The 21,500-nt window shown below is 30.7% G+C and overlaps 2 protein-coding genes across 3 annotated transcripts; one reads left to right on the top strand and one right to left on the bottom strand.

The window, feature by feature from the left end:
• Positions 1–2,063: 2,063 nt before the first annotated feature.
• On the top strand, positions 2,064–11,673 carry LOC103503912 (uncharacterized). Of its 2 annotated transcripts, XM_008468299.3 has the most exons (13): positions 2,064–2,497; positions 3,206–3,348; positions 5,271–5,387; positions 5,683–5,797; positions 6,217–6,354; positions 6,579–6,674; positions 6,772–6,885; positions 8,213–8,281; positions 8,497–8,567; positions 8,640–8,733; positions 10,646–10,774; positions 10,887–10,976; positions 11,331–11,673. In XM_008468299.3, exons 1-13 carry the CDS (start codon positions 2,120–2,122, stop codon positions 11,421–11,423), a joined length of 1,647 nt encoding a protein of 548 aa, XP_008466521.1. In that variant the 5' UTR covers positions 2,064–2,119; the 3' UTR covers positions 11,424–11,673. The 2 variants fall into 2 exon arrangements, with proteins under 2 accessions (XP_008466521.1, XP_050939669.1); XM_051083712.1 differs by lacking the exon at positions 11,331–11,673 and having other exon boundaries at positions 2,070–2,497; positions 8,640–8,756; positions 10,887–10,982.
• A 3,622-nt stretch (positions 11,674–15,295) lies between these two features.
• Positions 15,296–16,737, bottom strand: LOC103503913 (bZIP transcription factor 11-like). The gene has a single exon (XM_008468301.3). It carries the CDS (start codon positions 16,264–16,266, stop codon positions 15,724–15,726), a length of 543 nt encoding a protein of 180 aa, XP_008466523.3. The 5' UTR covers positions 16,267–16,737; the 3' UTR covers positions 15,296–15,723.
• Positions 16,738–21,500: the final 4,763 nt, after the last annotated feature.

Genomic DNA, 21,500 nt, shown 5'->3' on the forward strand with positions numbered 1-21,500 from the left:
CCAAACCAACTTAAATAGTTCCGTTTCATTTTGATGGTCAAAACCTATTAAAAATTACTTAAAATGTGTCTTAATGACACTTAAACTTACAAATAACTTAAAATTCTTAAATGTGGCTTTTAAACTCAAAACCAACTATAAATTACCTAAAAAGGGTCCCAGTGTCCCAACGACACTTCAATTCTAAAAAAAAACTTTATAATGTCTAAGTACAACTTTTCACTCTTAAACTCAACCAAAAAAGTATGTAAGAATGTGTAAGTGCATTTTAATTCTCAAAACAATTTTACAATATCTAAGTGCAATTTTTACTCTTGGACCCAACTACTTTTACTCTCAAAACAACTTAAAAGGTTTCTAAAATCTTGATGATTCTCGAAACAACCCAAATAATTCCCAAGTGTCATTTTTATTTCCAAAAACAAATGTGTATAAATGATACTTAAACTTTCACAACAATTTAAAAATGTCTAAGTGTCACTTTCAATCTCAAAATCAGCTTAAAAAAATTTTAAAAAAATGTGTAAGTGACACCTCAACTTTCAAAACAACTTTAAAATGTCTAAGTGTATATTTTTACCCTCATCTATGTCTCTTTGATTCTCAACATAAACTATAAATTAATTTCAACATTGAATTCAGTTGAAACGATGACTTAAAAAAATATAATCTCTCTACTCCAAGAAACTCACAATGGATAAAACAAGTATAGATCAAATGTAAATTGAGTATTCATAGATCAACCAAAATTTAAATGAAAAACTAACACAAATTTGAATTATATATTCACAAATCACAAATGAAAACTAAGATAAATTTCGACGATACATGCTTAAACAACGTATATAACATTGATATCCAAAATCTCAAGAGGCATTGGAGTAATTAACTAACACAACTTTAAAAATAGTTTTGAAGATTTACAACAATTATCCAACACTTTCTTTTTAACTCCTAGGAATCCCCTTAATGTTCCCAAATTTAAAACCTAACATCCAAATATTATAAGTAAAATAAATTCAGACTAAATAAACGATAGTATTTTATTATATTTGTAAATATTTATTATAATTTGATTTCTTATAAATATCTTTTCAAACTTGATTATATTTTTTTTTAAGGATCGGTAGAAAATAGCAAATTTAACAAAATATTTGCAAACTATAACAAAATTTCATATTCTTTCAATAATAAACATTTGGTAGATACTGATATCTTTCTATCAGTGTCATTGATATAAAGTGATAGAAATTTATCAGTTTCTATCATTGGTAAAATCAAAAAATTTTGCTATAGCTCATAAATATTTTAATTTATTTTTCTATTTTTAAAAATGTTTTTTTTAATAATCATACTAAAAATACAAAAGAAAAAAAAATGTCAACCAAAATACTTCATGCTTGGATCAAGTTGAGTTCATTTCTTGTTAAGAATTATTTGGGTTCAACCAAACGATTAGGTGAAATAAAAAGTTTTTCAATCCAACACTCTCTCACACACATATAGAATTATCATTTTTGTATATGTAAACTTTAAATTTATTAGACATTTTCAAATGTAGTAAAATATTAAAACTATTTACAAAATATAACAAAATTCATCAAATTTATGTAGCTCATTTATTAATTTTTGCTATATTTTATAAATAGTTTTATTTTTTTTTAATAACAATTCTTCTCAATTTCATAGTGAAAATGTTACGTTCCAACCAACTTTTTTATATATATTTTAAAGAATGTATTATATCTAAAAAATAATAATATATTCTTTAATATATATATTAGTAGCGCAACTAAATTTAATTTAACTAGTTTTCTTTAATTAGTTTTTGTAGTTTGAAGTGATAGTTAGAACAATGATTTTAGAAAAAGAATTTAAGTATAATTGATTTTGTAAAATTATTTCAAACGTCAAACAAGTAACTCTTAATGTATTTAAAATTGATTTTTACTCGTTATGTTTATATAAAAAATGATTTTAAAACTATCACATTGTTAATGCATAATTCGGATAATTAACGAACTATACAAAAATAAGGTGATGATTATAATTTCCCTTTCTTTTAAATATGGTCACAAACGTTACAATATTTCCAGAAGCTCGGTAGCTCATCCTACCGATGACGAGCGCCTCTCTTGCCGGTTTTTTCCCTCGCCCTTCAATCCGAGAACCCTGTTCTCCATGCACTTCTTCCAACCACAATCGCATACTCTTCCCCTTCATCTCAAAAAAAGATACCAGGAATTCCATCTGTACGCTTGGAAGTGCTTTCCAACAAGAACCTGCCGTTGTATCCTCTGATAATCTCACTTTCCATGGTTCTTTTATCAAGCCTATTCAGGAAGTAGGAGGAACCGAAGATGTTGATGACCCTATCCGTGGCGTCTCGAGCACTGAACCAGAGCCTAAATCGCAGTTACCGAGTAGGGTTAAAAAGAAGACTCAAGAAGATGAAGATAGCATTGAGGGTAGGTTTAAGCTGCGAAATGGAAGGGAGGTTTGTTTCTTGAACCCTTCCTTTTCCTCCCTTTAAACACTACTCTCTTCGAAATGTAGAAGCAATTAGGACACGAAGATAGATACCGCCCTTATTTTGATGTGTTTCTTTTATCCATTTGCCATACATGATTTAGATGTTAGAATGTGGAGTAGGACACTTCATACTTTAGAAGGATGGATGATTTAGCTAAACAATAAGAGGTAGAATTCATGAATTATTCTATATTTGAGTGGAGTGGAACATTTACTAATTTCATTGGGCGTGATGAACAACGACAACCGCAAAAGAAGATATCAGATGTGAGGACGCAGAGACAAAAGAGAGGGTGTTAGTCATCAATTGGGGGTTATGCAAATTAGGTGGTTGCCTAAAATTTTTGGACTGGGTTCTTTTGATGTCAGAAAATACCTACTTTCAGAAGGAAAGAGCGCCTTCCCATAGGTGGGATAACATATATTTTAGTTCTGAGCAACATAGAGGGTGCAGTATGATACAGTCAGAGTTAGGATATGTGATCAAAACATGTCTGATAAAAGGTTCGGTTGAAATATATTGGGGAAAAGGTTTCATCACTCATTCTTCTACAGTTGATTGCAATCTACATTCGTGACTTTCTTTTAATTAAAAACATGGATTTATGGATCCTATCCTGCTATGGTATTTAAAAAAAATGAAATGAGGAATTTGACTTATTCATTAATTCAGGTTTTTGAAGAAAAAGCTTATCTCGTTGGTGTAGAGCGGAAAGGAGATGTTGGCCAACTTTTTAGCATCGATGAATCGCTGAAAGAACTGGCACAGTTAGCTGACACAGCCGGACTAAAGGTTGTTGGTTCAACATATCAAAAGTGAGTTCTGTGATACTTCTGTTCCTTTCTGCAGATAAATACATTCCTTCCGTTGGTATCTTTCTTTGATTTTGGGTTATATTTGGAATGGAATTGTCATATTTTCTTTTTCCCTCTGCATTTTCTCACTTTATTCTGTTAATTCATAAGTGCTGTTTGAAGTCTCTAATCAGCCTGGCCCTTAGGCTGTTATTCTGTTCTCAATGAAATCATCTGTGTCTTGTGCAGTAAGAATAACAATAAAAAAGAATATTCTCTAATCAAACCAGGTGTTGCAGAACATTAGAGGATCTGGCTTGGCATATTTATGATCAGATTGTTTACTATGTTTACTTTTGGAATCGTTCCAAAAAAAAAAAAAAAAAAAAGAGAGAGAGAGAGAGAGAACTAAGTTTACTATTGGAAACCTATTTCAATGTTTTTAAGAAATTTCCTGCGATATGCATTTCTTAATAGTGAAAGTGATACTAATATATTCAAATGGCGGTTGATGTTTATATAAAATTTTCTCTCTATTTAGTACTCTTTTAACAGAGAAGAATGCAATTTATGGTGGCCACCTACCTAGGAATTTAATATCGTACGAGTTTCCATAGCACCCAAATATTATAGGGTTAGACAGGTTGTCTTGTGAGGTTAGTTGGGATGTGTATAAGTTGGCCAAACACCCACGTACATTTAAAAAATGTGCAAGAATGTCAAATGGCTTTCATGTGGCATATTAGCCTTTTATTGAACTTCCTAATAGTTTTAATTACTTTATTTTTCTGTTTCATGTTCTTTCAGTATACTTCAGGGTAGTTGATATGAAATCCCTAGTAAATTGAAATTAAGAACTCTTTATTTTTCTGTTTCATGTTCTTTCAGTATACTTCAGGGTAGTTGATATGAAATCCCTAGTAAATTGAAATTAAGAATTCTTTCGGAATGAGAACCCCTAATTTTTATCACTAAAACCTCCAACTCAATATGATTTCAACCTTGATTATCTAAAGATCAATATCTTGAAACAAGAATACAAGTTCTTTTGCCCCAAGATTCGAACACTCCACAAATAGGATGAACAATCCCACTTGAAGGTTCTTACAAAATTCAAGAAGGTTCTTACAAAATTCAAGAAGGTTCTTACAAAATTCAAGAAGGTTCTTACAAAATTCAAGAAGGTTCTTACAAAATTCAAGAAGGTTCTTACAAAATTCAAGAAGGTTCTTACAAAATTCAAGAAGGTTCTTACAAAATTCAAGAAGCTTTAATGCTAATCTTGAAAAGAAGCACAAAGGCTAAATTTGATTCATTGTTAAAACTTCTTAAAACAGCCTAATAGCAAGGTTTAAATAGTCTCCTAATGTCATAATGAGGATAAAACTGGAAATACTAAAATTACATCAAAATTATTAAATAAAGTCTAATGAATAATTCAATGTTTGGTTGGTTCATATCTGTAGTTGTTACTTCATGCCATTCTTTCTTTGTCTTTGTGATATATATACTTCCGAGAAACTTTCTTTTGAAATGAAAAAAAATCTAGCCAATTTTGAATTTTGATAAGTTCTGAAAATTTTATGCCTTTATAATTTGGTTATCAATTCAAAAATATTTTTGAAAGGGTGGAAATAGAAAAAAATTAATTTTGTGATGGGAATACAAGCGTAGTTCTTAATAACAAAATTTTATAAAATGAAATGCAACAAAACAGGGGCTTAAATGTTTGTTTTTAAGAATCCGATCCACAAGTGTAATGCTAAAATGTTTATTCTCGCCCTAAGAATTTTTCATTATTTATCTCTTTCTGAAAATGTAGAGATTGTAGTCTGTCTTTTCTCATAGTCCAATGGAAATATATTTTGAAATTCCCCCGGCAATTAGTTTTCCATGTTTCTTACATATTTAGATATTTTTCTCTCCAATCTAATGATATGCAGGCTAGCTTCTCCAAATCCAAGGACTTACATAGGATCGGGCAAAGTTGCAGAAATCAAGAGTGCAATTCGTGCATTGGGGATAGAGACTGTGATATTTGATGATGAGCTTTCAGCTGGGTGAGTTTGTTCTTATTCATTATTTTTTTTATGATTCTTTTAATGCATGTTATCATTTCTCATAAGCGAGGAACAGTGCATCATTGGCATTATTATTATTTTGTCAAAATTTCTTCGCCAAAAAGTTTCCTTAATAGTTTAATTTTCCGTTCATTTCTGCTTGTGTTGTGATTAGAGTTGATATTTTGCAAATTGACAGTGGATTGGCACTGTTTTTGTTCCACATGTATCTTCTTGTTTAAGAGAACTAAGTTGTTTTCCCATTACATAGAACTTATAGTCTCTCTTCCCTTAGGCAACTGAGAAACTTGGAAAAATCATTTGGTGGAGATGTAAGAGTTTGTGATCGTACTGCCCTAATCTTGGATATCTTCAATCAGAGAGCAGCAACGCATGAGGCATCTCTACAGGCAAAATGTTCATGCACTTGAATAAATCTTATTTAGGGCCCTATTGATTTTGTTTTTAGTTTTGTATTTTCGAAACCCATGTTTATTTTCTCCCAATTTGTTTACCATGTTTTTCACTTTTTTTTAAAAGAAAGATTCAAATTCTTAGTCAAATTTCAAAACAAAATGAAGTTTTCAAAAACTTTTTTTCCCCATACTTTTGTTTGCTTTTTGAAAACATCAGTAGAAAGTGAATCACAAGAAAGGAACTTATAGGTGGGAGTAGTGTTTATAAACTTAATTTTCAAATAGTTATCAAATGGGCTTTCTTCTTTTTTTTTTTTTCCCTTTCTTCAGGGACTTGGGGGGGGGGGGGGGGGTGTATTTTGAGGGATTTAGTTTATACACAATGATGTTGGTTAAATAAACTTTCTCTTTAGGTGGCATTGGCGCAAATGGAGTACCAGTTACCTCGACTTACAAAGATGTGGACTCATCTTGAGCGTCAGGCAGGAGGGCAGGTGAAAGGTATGGGTGAGAAACAGATTGAAGTGGATAAGCGTATCTTACGAACACAAGTAAGCAAGCTTCTTTTATTGAATTTTTGTATATCAAGTATTAGAGCTTTCCATTTATAATCTGTAATTATGCCTGAATGTTTTCTTAAATTTTCACCAAATATGTTCCAGCCAACTTTAACATAATAAGGATATTCTGTATGTACGATACACTAAGTTCAAAAGGTTATTTTTGGCTTATTTTTTGAAACTAAGTTTGAGTGTCAATACTCATCCACTGCTAGATTGGTGTTCTCCGTAAGGAATTAGAGTCTGTCAGGGTGCATCGAAAACAGTACAGAAGCCGACGCTTTTCAGTACCTGTCCCAGTAGTTTCTTTGGTAAGCAAATTCACATGGGCACGGACTTCCTTTACTTTCTACTTTTGTGTGAGGGTAGCTCTTGCCAACATTTTAGAGGTCTCGGATGATGTTTTAGGTTGGATATACAAATGCTGGAAAGAGTACACTCTTGAATCAGTTGACTGGAGCTGAAGTCCTTGCAGAGGATCGGTTGTTTGCAACCCTTGATCCAACTACAAGGAGGGTTCAGGTAATTTCAACTTCCCTTAATCTTGCAGCGCTATTATATTCACGAGTCACTGTTAACCTTAGAGCAATATAGTTGGGGGGTAAATCTGTTGTATATTACTGTGCTAGCTATGAGTGCACTCCGTAAACAGGTTACTAAAAAAAGAAGATGAAAATCTTACATCCATTTGTTCTTAACAAGTGAGGTCTTTTGATTAGCATCTCATGTGAATACTCTATGCCTCTAGCAAATCGAGCATTTGCATAGTGGTGTTGCTGATGCCTTAGCAAATTAGGCATCTCGGGAATTTACATTCCAAACTTGAGTCTGATTTTTTCAAATTGTCTAATGATGCTTGTGGATTGTGATAGGCTTTCTTGATTTGGTATTCTGAGTTTGTGCTTTTGAAAGTTAAATAAATAAATTGGTTGAAATATTTTTAACTAGTTTATGAAGTCATCAAATATTTAGGAGCAGTGGAGCACACATTAAATTGAAGGTTCAAATATGTTTCTTGTAAAGAATTGAGGCAAAAGTTCACTGAGCAGATAACTGCCCGCTGTTTTGCGCTTTTGCTGACCTTTTTGATTAAGGAATACTAAATACACCATTGAGAGCTAAAGCTAGGTACTAGCCCTTTTTGGAATCTATTGATGGTTTTACTTTTCAACTTAAGCAAAATCTGTTTACCGTAGAACATATCAAGTATTATGTCTGAAATTGTGATTGATGTGTTACAGTTGCATGATCTATGAAATAATGGAGCCTTTTCCTTGCTAACTAACCATCTGCTGCCACACCTTATTTTGAACCAATTTGTTATCTTCCTGGAAGTATGACAACTTTGAAGATGAGTTTGTCATATGACCACAGTTTACAACTGCTCATGCCTTATAACAGTATCAAACATTTATTAGTTTTTAGGGGGGGAAAATATGGAGGAAAATAGAAATAGAGATATGACAGCGAGAAGACAGAGAGAAATGAATTGGAAGAAAAAAAAATAAGGGGAGAACATTCGAAGGCTCAAGCAATCAATTCTTTACTTAAGTTTTACTGACTACAAAAATGGTCCCCAAGTAATTGAATAAAAATATCTGATAAATTGTTTATGAATTGAGAAACTTACAATAGAACAGAACCCTAATATCTTGTAAAACCATTAGAAAGAAATTCTAACTTTCTAAAATCATAGGGACTAAATTTGCAATTTAACATTTTTAAACTAATGATAATTTTATTTTTATTTTCTTTCAAAAGGATTACAATATATATAAGAAGTAATTGCGAATTAAGAACTATTTTTAAATTCATTTTGTTCACTTACCATGCCTGTTTCACACTCCAGATGAAGAACGGGAATGAATTTCTACTTACGGATACTGTTGGTTTCATCCAGAAGTTACCAACTATGCTGGTGAGATTTTCTGTCGCAAGATAGCATATCATATAGTCACACTTCTATCATTTCATTATGAATCTCTACTATCCTTGGGCTTTCAACATGATCCAAACCCACTATTGCAAACAAGTTTGATTACATTTACAAGGATGTTTCCTCATCTGCCTTCCTCAGTATTCGTGGTAAAATCCTCAGATAGATTTATTTTTATCTCTGGTTAAGTCCTTCAGGTTGCTGCATTCAGAGCAACATTGGAGGAGATATCAGAATCGTCATTACTGGTTCATGTGGTGGACATCAGGTGATTGGTTATTCTATTGATTTTCCTAATTACCCTATTCTATTTTCTGATTCTATATTTTATTAATTTCAGCCATCCGCTGGCAGAGCAACAGATAGAGGCCGTGGATAAAGTTCTTTCAGAATTGGATGTTTCATCAATTCCAAAGCTGATGGTATGGAACAAGGTAACGGGGAAAAAGTTCTTACGGTAATACAACCTTTCGCCCCACCCCTCAACCACCACATAAAAGATTAAGAAAAGGAAAAGAAAGAAAGAAAGAAAACTGTTCGATATTTTTCAGTGTTTACAATAGATATTTGTCCTTTTTTCATTGGCATGGCTTGTGATGACTTGCTTTACTAAAATCTCTTTACCATGTGACATGAAAACCCATGTGAATTCAAATTAGGAACCCTTTAGGTATGAAACCCTTTGATTCTCAAACACTAAAATCCAAATCAATATGATTTCTTTTTTTAAAGGGAAACAAGCCTCTTCTATCAGATAAAAATGAGACTTGAGCTCATAGTACAAGAGAGTGATACAATGAGCAAAATAACCAAAACGGTTTGATTTTATTAGACCACCAATCCTCCAAACATATAAAAGGAGGGGCAAGAAAGGAAACCCATGTAATATTACTATGAGAGAGATCATTGGAGAGGAAGGAAATACTTGAGGGTCCCACTAGGTTGTTGGTATAAATAAGGAATGTTTTGGGATTGATGAATTAGGTTTGATTTTAGTAAAAGGCTGCTGTAAGCTTTCTAGGGAGAGGATTCTAGCCTTCTTGAAGGAGGTGGTCTATTGCTTTCTTTTTCTGTTTTGTGCTTTCCATTTGTGTTCATCTTCAGACTATATTTCTGGCTTGTAGAACTTTGGTTAATATTGCAATATAATTAAGTAGGGTGCCACCTCTGTTTTACCATTGTTGAGATTTTTCTGAATTTCATGTTGAAGTGTCTTAACAGATTTTAACCTTAAAGCTTTTCCTTGGCCCAAGATTTGAAAACAAATGATATGAGAACCCTAATGTACCGTCATACATAGATCATTGTAAAATGACAAAAGAAAAACCCTACTTAATGTGTCGTAAAAAGGATAATATTGAGAAATATTAAAATTATATCAAAATTATTAAATAAAATATAAATAATAGTTTGATACACTGGACCATTCTTATCACTATATTTCTTGGTAGTGGGAAGACACATTAGAGTTTTTTGTTTTTATGATTTTTTTTTATATCATCATATGTTTTACCAAAATTGGATTTTCAAATGGGCTTCTGTTTTTCGCTGCTCAATCTGGTAGCTTTGTTATTCTCCACCATTTTAGTCATTACGCTGAATCTTTGCCTTGAGCGAAAGAGGAGGATCTATAGAGGAGAAATCTTGGGGAGGTTTGTGTAAGGTATCTTCTTGCAAACAAGTATTATTGAATGAAGAAGGATCCCTAAGGCTACAACTCCTCTCATTGTGAGAGTCTGATACTAAATCCAAGCTGAAGAAAAAGGAAATACCAACCTCTACTACTTATACTACCCTTCCTACCCAAAAATACCCCTCCGTCCTCACATGGTCCCCCCATTCCTATTACATAAAATTCCCCATCCTTATTCCCATACATAACTAACTTCCTCTTATCTGATGGATGATTGGTGGTATCACAGCTTGGTCTTCAGCTGGGTTCAATACCTCTCTTTGGTGTTGGTGTCTGGAGCTCCTTTGGTTTCTGTTTGTTTATATTTTTATTTATTTCCTATGTTGTTATCATTATCTTTTTTGCCATTTGTTTATCCTTTCATTTGCTGTTGAAGTTTGTTTTTTAATTTTAAAGAAAATTTGTAGCTTTTGTAAGGGATCCCTATTGGTAATTCTATTGGCTAATATCCAACTGCATAGCAGAAAAAACTCAGAAATATTTTAGAAAAAATGAACAATTGGGTAGACCGCAAAAAAAAAAAAAAAAAAAAAGAGAGAGAGAGAGAGAGAGAGAGAGAGAGAGAGGGACAGAGCTATGATTGCAATCTAGGATGCACCCTGTATTATTTTTCACTCCCATGTTCATCTTTGACACAAAATGTCGAACTGCAGGTTGACAAGGTTAGTGATCCTCAACACATTAGACTGGAAGCAGATAAAAGAGGAGATGTTGTTTGTGTATCTGCGCTTGGTGGTGATGGTTTGGACGAATTCTGTGATGCAGTTCAGAGCAAATTGAAGGTGTATTAACTTCGCATTATTGAAAACTCTAGTGTTTATTAGCAGCATTTGGACACTGCTTTTGATGTAAAATATGAACACAAGATCACGAATGATTGTTTTGAATGGGCAGGACTCAATGGTTTGGGTAGAAGCATTGATCCCATTTGATCGAGGCGAGCTCCTGAGCACTGTGCATCAAGTTGGAGTGGTAGAGAAAGCTGTAAGTAAATGGAGGATCCATTTCGATTTTCATTTTGTTTTCTTATTATACCCTTGACTTATTCTAAAATATCTTTAGAGTGCATTAGGTTGAAACATTTTGTTAGATTATTTCAAAAAAGAAAGTGTAAGAAAAAAAAAACGGCATTCTAAAAACCTACGTGAAATACACAATTAATGTGTATTACTCCTACCTATCTCAACTTTCTATTTTACATTGATAGACTGCTCTAAACCAAATAATTTATATTTTCTAGCAAGAGAGAAAAATTAGCAACCTTGAATGACCTCTCTCGGATTGATTTTGATCCCCTAGCTCTCTCGAGTAACTTCAGTTGTCATCTTATGCTGGCAGGAATATACAGAAAACGGAACACTGGTCCAGGCACACGTTCCCCTTAGGTTTTCGAGGCTGCTTACACCAATGAGGCAATTGTGTATATCCTGACCTCAGCTTGCTCAAATTTTTCATTTCCACTTTTACTATTGATTTTAGTTCTGTTGCCCATTATTTACAAAACAATAAAAATAAATAATAGAACTATCTACTTCTGTTTACGACAGGGGAAGAGACTCCTGTTTGACATAATTGTGTAAAAAACTTGGATCCCCCTACCATGGGATTGTAAATATTTGATGTCCTATATTGTTAAAATCTTGATGTTTGAAAAAGTTGAATGGGCATGGAATTTCTGATATTTTCCCCTCTGAACTCACCCAAAAGAAGGAACGGTGCTCAAGCAAGAGGCAATATTCTGTTCATTAGCTTAAACGAAACTCGTAGGGTCTTCTTCAGCTTGTAGCAAGACAGTAATTTTGTAAGAAAACCAGATGGTAAGTTGAGACTCCCAACCACATGGAATTGTAGGGGAAAAAAACAGTTTTACACTGGAAATTATTAGGTATTTTGTCAGATTTTTTTTATTCTCTTTGTTCTATTTTTGTTAGGTACATAATTTTGGTCACACGTCATTATCAGGTGTCGTTGGGGTGAAGTCATAGGTTAAAAAATCGATTGGGTCGGTGATCTACCCTATTATGCTGAAACAGAATGTGACCCATAATTAGAACATTTATGTTCACAAACTATCTGGGGATTGGGTAAATTTTGGATTCAATGAATGTTGAAGTCATTGTATAGCTCAGCATATCTCTCTCTTTTTTCTTTTTATGTCATGGCCTAACCAGCCTTCTTTTGCATAATAAAGCCACTTATAATGCTAAGACTCCACTAAGCTAATAAAGAGTAAAATGATGGAGAAAATGACTGAAAATGTTACATAAATTGGAAAGGTATTCAAACCTCTAACATAAATTATGTATGTTTGATGGGGTACTAGGTACTGCTTTAATTGCTAGTTTTTGCATATAAATTGGCATTATCTTTTCTTCTCGTGCATTTCTCACCTTTCCTATCTTATCAAATGCTGATTCTACAAAATTCAGCTCAAATTTTCCAAATTCATCTAAATCTCCTGACTTAAGCTGCGCGGTGGACATAAAATTGTGAATTTGATTCTCTGAATTATGATTTCATGATAGGGTAGAAATTATTTATGAAAATTTTATTAAACCATACTAAAACTAACTTCAAAGAAACTATATTTGTTATTAACCTAATTTAGAAATAGAATGATTAGGTCAGTATTGTATTCAGAAACTTTGAAACAAAATGATCTAAAGAAAAATGAAAAGAGTGAGACTTAGACTTGAGCTTAAAAGAGTTGAAAACCAGTTTTATCACTAGGTTAGTTATTGCTATCGATATTATTTTATATTTTTTATATCTAGTATATAAAGAGCATAAAGTTGATGAAAATTTAAGTTTTCAAGTTTATATAAAATCCGTCAATACCCAAAAGAGTTAGAAAAAATATATTGTTCAGAGAAATAAAAATGCCACATGGTTGCATCTCATTCAATTATATTTGTGAATGCATTAAGATAGTAGCATTCAAGGAGAGCACCCAAACTTTTCTCTAATTTAATTGCATTGCCTTTGCCTTATAAACAAATTATTATTATTGTTATATTATTGTGATATAAAATATATAGTTTCCAGATTTAGATCTTATTTTAGACTTAGATTTTTATGTTTATTATATTTGGTTGTGGAACTTCCCTAAATGTCTTTTGATCATTGGTGAAGAACTTTTTATATTGTATCCTTTTTTATATATACATTAGTAAACAATTGATACACTAATACAAATTTTACACAAAGTTCATGTGTCCGAAGTTTAGATGATCACAGGTTGGGTTTGGTGGATGAAAACATTTGGTTCATCATTGGTTGAAAATGATGGTTAAGGAACTCATCCATTTCTCTCATCAACGAGTCAACTTTTCTAATTACATACATCCTTTCTATAATAATTACCAACTCGGTTTTATTTGAATTTTATTTGTTATCATCCCATTTACCATTTACCATTTACCAATAAGGAATGATAGATGTTGTATTATAATTTATAGCCCAAAAGGATGATTTGAATTGAATGGAGTGAGTATGAAGAGGGAGACAGAGACAAATTAATGTTTGGATTGATGAGAAGTGAAGTTCATAGGAGAACGTGGTAAGGTAATATGCGAAGCAGAAAGGACAATTTAATGTTTGAAATATTCATTTTAAGGCGCAGCCATGTGATCAGACTCAAACAAATTGATGCATTTCCCTTCCCATTATAATACTCTTTCTTAATTAATACTGCTTTTGCTTTATCTAAACTGTACTTTGATCCCATCATCGTTATTATTAAAACACTCTTAAGGCAATCCTCTATTAATAAACTAACCCCATATATTTATAATTTCCTCCATGTTCTTTTAAATAATGATATTAGTAATTAATTATTTTATCTGAGGACCTTTTATTACATAGAAAAAAAGAGAAAAAATATCAATTGAGGTATAAATTTAAACTGTCAACTTTTAATTGCTGGGACTTTGTTTGTACTCTTCACAATTTATCTATTGAGTAATGTTCACTAAATCTCTCCAATTTGATTTGTCACATTTGTACTATGTTAAGACTGTTTATGTCAGTTTCCTTTCCTAAAATCATATGGTGTATTTGATAGAATTCAGTCATAAAACACATTTTGGAATGGATAAGATTTACTCTTTCATTTAAAGAAAAAGAAGATTGCTAGCATTTTTTTAAGTCTAGAGAAAACAATTAGTTTGTTTAATAGCAAAATAAATAACAACGTATTACATATTAGAAGAGAGTTATTTCATCTTTCCGGCTCAAAATTCTATTTTTCTCTATTCGTATCTTAACCATGAAATAAAAAGGTTTTGTATTTCTTGGTATAATAAGTATGGAGTATAAAAATTTGAACAACAAACTTAAAAAACAAGTACAAATAAGTAATTAAACAGTTAAAAAAGTTCTTTAAACATCTATAAACAATTAGAAAAATTAGAATTTTTTTTTTTTAAATATAACAATGAAACCCATTGAATTTCTTAAATAATCAAATTTAAAGTATTTACATAATATAATAAATTTTATATAAATATTGAAAAATTTAGATCAGTTTTAGAGCGTATAAGTGATAATTATAATAGGAATTTTATGGACAATAGAGTTTATAATTACTAGATGTTTTTATATTTACAATTATTCTGAAAATCTGAAGACCCAAATACATTGAACTAGTGTCTTCACTATGGCCTAATATTATAAATAACAATAGCAGTGTTGTCTTAAATTTAAAGGTCCATACGTACAATCCAAATATATAACGAATTCTTCTAACTCAATTTTCATATATATATATATATAATTATATTCTTGTAGTTTTTGTCTTTTGTAATTTTATAAATAGTGGTTGTAAGAAGAGCATTTACGAATAAAGTGACTTAGCGAAAGACACAAAGTTTCATTCTATTGTCTTTTATCTCATTCTTTTATATTTATTTTAATTCAGATCTGCTCAAGTCCCTCTTCATCTCCATATTTTATACAAACCATACATATAAAATCAAACACCATTCCTAAGATCTTTTCTTTTTCAAAACAAAAGTTAATATTATAATATCTACAATCACAAATTCAAACCTTCTAATTTGTTAGTAAAAGAATATTTATAAACAAAATTTCGTATTCTATATAGAATTTTATCATGAATATAATCTTAAATTTTATTATATTTTGATTTATTAGGATGTATTAAAATGGTGATAAAGGTACCTACAACCCCTTTTTAACAAATGGTCGGTTCAAACAACTTTAGATGCATTTGCAATTATTGTAAATAAATTATTAAAATAATTATATTTTCCTTGCGGCAAGGAAAAGGAGAGAGTGAGAAAAAGAAAAAAGAAAATATTTTAATTATAATAATGATAGAAACATTATATTATATGAATATATAGAGATATATATATATATATATATATATATATATATATATATATATATATATATATATATATATAATAAGAACAAGGTGGGGGCCCTCTAAAACGCATGAAAAGCCCCATTACATCATACTGAAAATGACCCATTCCCCAATCAAAACAAAATCCAAGAAACCAGTTTACACCTTTTTTTTTTCTTTTCTTTTTGGGTTGCTTTTTCCAAACTTTGAAAATATTAATCTTCAATAATTTTGATTTCCTTTACCTACCCAACTCCCACAAAATTAAAAACTAATATTTTACACTTGAAGTTTTACCATGGATTAAACAATCTAATATTCTCATGAAACACTAGAGCATAAAAAGAGATTAGATGAATATCAGTAGTGAAGCAGGTGATGATGAGCAGAAGCCATAATGGGTGGTTGTTGTTGTTGTGGAGTGAAGAACAAGGAGTTGATGAACAATGGATTAAGATCAAATTCATCAAAGTTGTCACAAAAATCTTGAAGAAAATTATTATTATGTTGTTGTTGTCGTTGTTGTTGTTCATCATCATCGTTGTTGTTGATATGAGATAAGATCTGGTTTAATGATTCTAATCTATGAGTAAGTTCCAGAATCTGAGCTCTTAAAACAGAGTTCTCTGCTTCAATGTTGAGAAACAATTGAGTAGTGAGATTAATTCTTGAAATCATTTGATTTTTGTTATCTCTGAGCTGACTTACTTGTGCCATTAATCCATCCAAGTGTTGCTGTTTTCGCATCCTGGATCTCCTCGCCGATTCTCTATTAGATTGCATTCGTTTTCTTTTTCTTTGATCCATCAGTTGCTTCAACTCTGCTTCAGAACCAGAGCTTTGGTTCTGAACCACAATCTGTTCACATAATGAACCTGAAGAATTCCCACTAGAGCAATCCATAATCGTAAAACAAGAACAAAAACTATATATTTATATATATAAATATATATATTATACAAAGAAAGAGATTTCTGTATTTACAGTTGATGAGAAAACCCCAGAAGCTAAATTTGAAGGGATTTTGAGTTTATATATAGAGATATATATATGTAGAGAGAGAGAGAGACGGAGAGAGGAAGAAGATGGAATTAAAGATGATATAGTAGAAAGGGAAAAAAAAGGATGTTCATGAGAAGACGTAAAACCAATGGAGGAAGAGGACGGAGAAAGATTGGAGTAAATGGGTACGGCGGCGGAGAGAAGAGGAAATGATGAAACCGGAACGGAGGATTTCACTGAGAACCGGAGACATCAATGTCAAGGGTTAAGGAAGAAGAGGTTTCCAGCATCTATATGTATTAAGTAATTAATGGAAGTGTTGGGGGATGGGGGATGGGGGAGAAGGGGAGAAGGGGAGAAGGGGAAGGGAATTTTGAAAGTGGAGAAGAGGCAATATATAGAAAAAGAAAAGGGGTGAAAAAAGAAAGAAAAGGAAAAATGAAGGGTGGAAAAGAAAAGAAAAGAAAAGAAAAGAAGAATTGGAATGGGAATCAATGGGGAGGGCGGTGACTGATGGATCATTCACAACCCTTCAATTCCACCTCCGGAGCACTACATCGTAGATTTTAGATTGGAGAGTAGAGATGCCATCAAATTCCTACTTCTAATTAACTACTATATGCTATTACTATATCTCATATTATCTTTTTATAAATAATTTTTTATGCCTTTATAATAATAATAAAAATAATTTGTGTGGACAAAATGTTATGTCAATTATCAATGTCAACTTAACTTAGATTAAGAGATAACCCACGTAACTTTTCATTTTCTTTATAAAACTTGAGATACTTATTATCTACTACCTCTTGTCATGGAACATAATAGGTTTAAAAGTTTAACTTTGTCCATTTTAGACCATTTTAGAGCTAGTAATGTTGGGTAAAAGGAAATATGTAATTTCTATTGTTGAAAATGGAGGGAGAAGTAATCGGATATTTTCATAGATGCCAATGGAGAGGAGAAAAGGAAGGTTGAGAAAGAAGAAATGGTAGGAGAAAGAGAGAGAGTTGGTTGATGGAAAGAGATGAGAGAAAATATGTTTTTTAATTAAAAAATGTTCTACTATAAATTTTAAAATTATTTTAAATACAAACAAGATCTTTTAGACCTATTTTGTTAATTAAAACTTTAAGACCAAATGCACATATTCCTAAAAAAAAAAAAGAAAAAAGGACTAAAAACATATTTTCTTTGGATAGATATCGTATTTTGTCATTTATTATTTTATAAAAGAAAATTGGACTTGAATTTATTTAAGATTTGAATTTAACTTTTTCTAAAAAGCTAAAAAAGAATAAGGAAAACAAAAATCCTTTATTTGCTTTTTCCTTTTTTTCTCAAACGAGTTCCTCCACAAACTCATCTAATTTTCTCTCCCACGATAATTTTTCCGTTTCCCTCATTCTCACTCTCCTCACCTTTCTTCTGAACGCGATCCTTTGCATTCTCCCCACACTAAAAAACGACCAATCCATTATCTTAAAAAAAGATCACGAGGGGAATAGGTTAGAGATTTTTTTAGACTATTTATTGATATTGTTAAATGACAGAGTTTGTTATGGGTATTTATTTCACAACATGTATTATTTTATTATTTTACAACGTATATTATTTCATTATATGTATTTCTCATATTTCATTATTTTTATATTATTATTTTATTTATTTTCCAATTTTCATAATTGTAAAATGTATGAAAAAATTCATTTGTTCTTTTTTTTTCTCCAATTTTATATGAATATAAAAATCTGAATGGAAAAGAAGTAAGGTTTATTTATTGTTTTTGTCATTTAAATTCCATAAATACATGAAATTTTTCGTTTCGAAAATTAATTAATACTCTAAAAAAATATAACAACTCTATATTTTAAAATGTAACTGGGTAGTGTTTTTTATGAATTTATTAATTCTTAGATATGAGTTAGATACATAAAACTTATTAAACATATGATGGACATTATTCTTGAGGTGAATAAAAAATCATCTTAATTTTGAAACAAAAAAAAAAAAATCCTAATGACTCTCATGCCACCCATGATACTTTTTTTTCATAGATATGAATTGAGAACCATGAGACATTAAAAAAAAACAAATAAAAACTTTGTTTTGTAAACCTCTCTAATTTAGCTTAAAAGATAATTTTTGGTAACTATTTTTATGAGTATTGTAGAGTGCTAATACCTTCTTTAGACACAATTAACTCCCGAACATAAATTTGAATTTACATAAATCAATGTTTTATTTTGTGACCAATCACACCTCAATATGACTGATGACGACTCTGAAACTATTTTATTTATTAAGATTAAATAATCAAGAACGTCGATCGCTCTGTCACAATCACTATGTATCTTATATATTTTGCTAGAAGATTTTTCTTTATCGGTTGGAGTGCTATAAGAGTAGATTTTCTTAATTACTTGTTTCTTCCCATTCTTGCAAATATTTTTAATGTTAAGCCACACATACTGTGGGTCTTTGTTTATTTGTTGGGATATATACATAGTCCTCTTTTTGAAAGAAAAATGTTTGTTTTTAGAGTTTTAAAGATGGTTTGAACCTCAACTTTTTGCACAACATTAGTGAATCTCATGTACTATGCTGTTGAGAGTGTCTAGTAATCAACTAGAAGGGTTGATTGTTTATGAGTATAGTAATTAATCTTCGAGAACTTAGGATGAGTAGTTGGTGTTTGTATGTGGAAGTAAAAAGAACTTCAAATTTAGAGGAAGCATAAACCGTAAATTTCAAGAATAAGCTCCATGTGAGTAGTTTATCATCTAACTTAACTAACTATTTTAAGTTTAACTCTTTCTTGCCTAATAAAATTTCTTTCCATTACCACTCTATGTTATTTATCCTTAACTCTCACTATTTGATATCAAGAAGTTTTTTTATTTGTAGGAAGACATGATCAGTCTAAACGCTATGAAATTGATAGTATGCTACTGTCCTCCCAAATTGTCAACCAATTTTATATTAAAAAAGAAAAAACACAACGGATTTTATTTAGTTGGTTTGATGTAAGTCATTATAATTTTTCATTTGTTTAAATCAAACCATGGTCTAATGACCAACGTTTAAAAATTATATCGGCTTCATGAGTTTTTGCTTTTTGTTACACGAACCGTAAATATTTTAAATTTCGTTACATTTATGAAAATTAGTATATTGAGAATAATAGTTTTTCAGAATTAATATTTGAAGTAAATTTATCGGACGAAAAAGTTAAATTTATTGGACGGAAAAGTTCACTTTTACTAACAAAGTTCGTCTCAAAGTTGTATATTTGGGAATTCTGAATTTTTAAACTCAACATTTTAGATTACAATATTTAGAAATTTTTTCTTTTTTATCTATTTTCTAGCTTTAAGATCCTTATGTTAACTCTTCGTTAGATCAGGTTTGTTGGACAATTTTATTCTACTGTTTTCAAGATGACATGGTCAAAATATCGTAAAAAGAAATATAAACAATAATAGATGCAACATAATTTTTATGCTATCCAATTCTTTACCACACAAAAAAATTAAATAAAACAATTATGTAAAAGAAAACAAGAATGTCACGCCATATTTTATTTGACTATATTTAGAATAATGGGTGCATCCAGTAGCCCAAAATTTTCTCAAAAACATATGTTAAACACCTATCATATATAGCATAGCGCGATCAACTTATTTACGATTACAACAAAATAAAAGAGGTTATTTTTCCACTAGCTTCCTCTCATCATTTCTTCTTTCATCCATATCCATGACCATCCTCGCCGTTTGCCACCTTATTCTCTTCTCTCAACCTTTCTTCTATAAATAACTTAATCTTTTTTTTTTCAAAAAATAAAAAAATAGTACAGTTAGTTCAAAAGTAATTAATATAATCTTTTTCGATTCCATCCCTGCTATTCTTTTACTTACAAGGAAAATTAAAGGTGTGTTAGTTGGTTTAAAAAAATTTAAATCTTTAAAAAATTAGATTTAATATTATATTATATAACACTTCTCTTCTTTTTATAATTAAAAAATATTTAATAAAATAAATGAAAAATCAATAGAGATCATTATAAATATATTAATCAATACCAAAGTATAGTAAATACCGTAAAATGCAATAGACTTTCTAAATATAGCTAAATTTACAACTATATTATTAATAAGAGTAGAGTTAGTTAATTTTTTAGAAAATGCTATTATTACACTCCATTATTGACACTAAAACTGTTGTTCATGACAATTAAACAAATGAAAAACGAAATAAAAAAAAAAAAAAAACCTTATATACCAAATAAATTCAAAAAGAAAAGAAAAAAAGAACAAAAACGACATGTGATTGATAAATTTGGTAGCACAATAAAAATTGTAATTTGTTATTTGATAATATGATAAAAAAGAAAAAAATCAATAAATATCCCTTCTCTGCTGTCGCTTCTTATAACTCTCATTTTCTTGCCCCCGTTTCGGTTTTCACCGACACCCAGAAGCCCAAAGCCTTTACACGGGAGGCTGACTACACCTTAGTTGCCAAGGCGACACGTTGCACCTCAAAAAGCTGAACCACTTAAAAATTCTAATGCTATTATTTTGACTACGGTTTATAATAAAGGGCAATATCGTCTTTTGCTAGTCCTACTCCACCTCACCCAATCACCTTCCCCAACTTCTATTTTAGGCTTCTTTCTCAATTTCATCAAAATTTACATCAACTACATCTCAAATTCATCCAAATCTACATCAACTACATCTTCCCACCAATCAAAAATCTTTGATACCTGAAAATAATATCCATACAAAGATTTACATTTCCAACAAAACTTAATACACTTATTTTTTTTATTAATTAAAAATTGGAATTTTACTTCTACGTGCTTATTAAAAGTTAATTTGAAATTTAAAGTTATAATGTTTTTGTTTTACAAATTTATAATCTGAGTCATGTGTTTTGTCAATTTACTTGCTACATTAAAAAATTTAGAACTTACTATAATTAATTCATAAGAAGGCATAATTAGAAATTTAGGAGAGACACATAATATTTCTAATCAAAAGGCCATACAGCTCATAAAAGTAAATGATATCCGTACGCAAAGCATTTTCTTGACGTCTTTGGATTATATGTGCTTTACCCCAAGGATG

Source organism: Cucumis melo, chromosome 4 (assembly GCF_025177605.1).
Source record: "Cucumis melo cultivar AY chromosome 4, USDA_Cmelo_AY_1.0, whole genome shotgun sequence".
Lineage (NCBI taxonomy): Eukaryota > Viridiplantae > Streptophyta > Magnoliopsida > Cucurbitales > Cucurbitaceae > Cucumis > Cucumis melo.

What these genes read in the sequence shown, in the direction of transcription:
- LOC103503912 (XM_008468299.3), top strand. Translation starts at nt 2,120, where the DNA reads ATGACGAGCGCCTCTCTTGCCGGTTTTTTCCCTCGCCCTTCAATCCGA. An exon ending in AGCTGCGAAATGGAAGGGAG is followed by an intron (nt 2,498 to 3,205) that starts GTTTGTTTCTTG and finishes TCATTAATTCAG; the next exon opens with GTTTTTGAAGAAAAAGCTTA. An exon ending in GTTCATGTGGTGGACATCAG is followed by an intron (nt 8,568 to 8,639) that starts GTGATTGGTTAT and finishes TATTAATTTCAG; the next exon opens with CCATCCGCTGGCAGAGCAAC.
- LOC103503913 (XM_008468301.3), bottom strand. Translation starts at nt 16,266, where the DNA reads ATGGATTGCTCTAGTGGGAATTCTTCAGGTTCATTATGTGAACAGATT.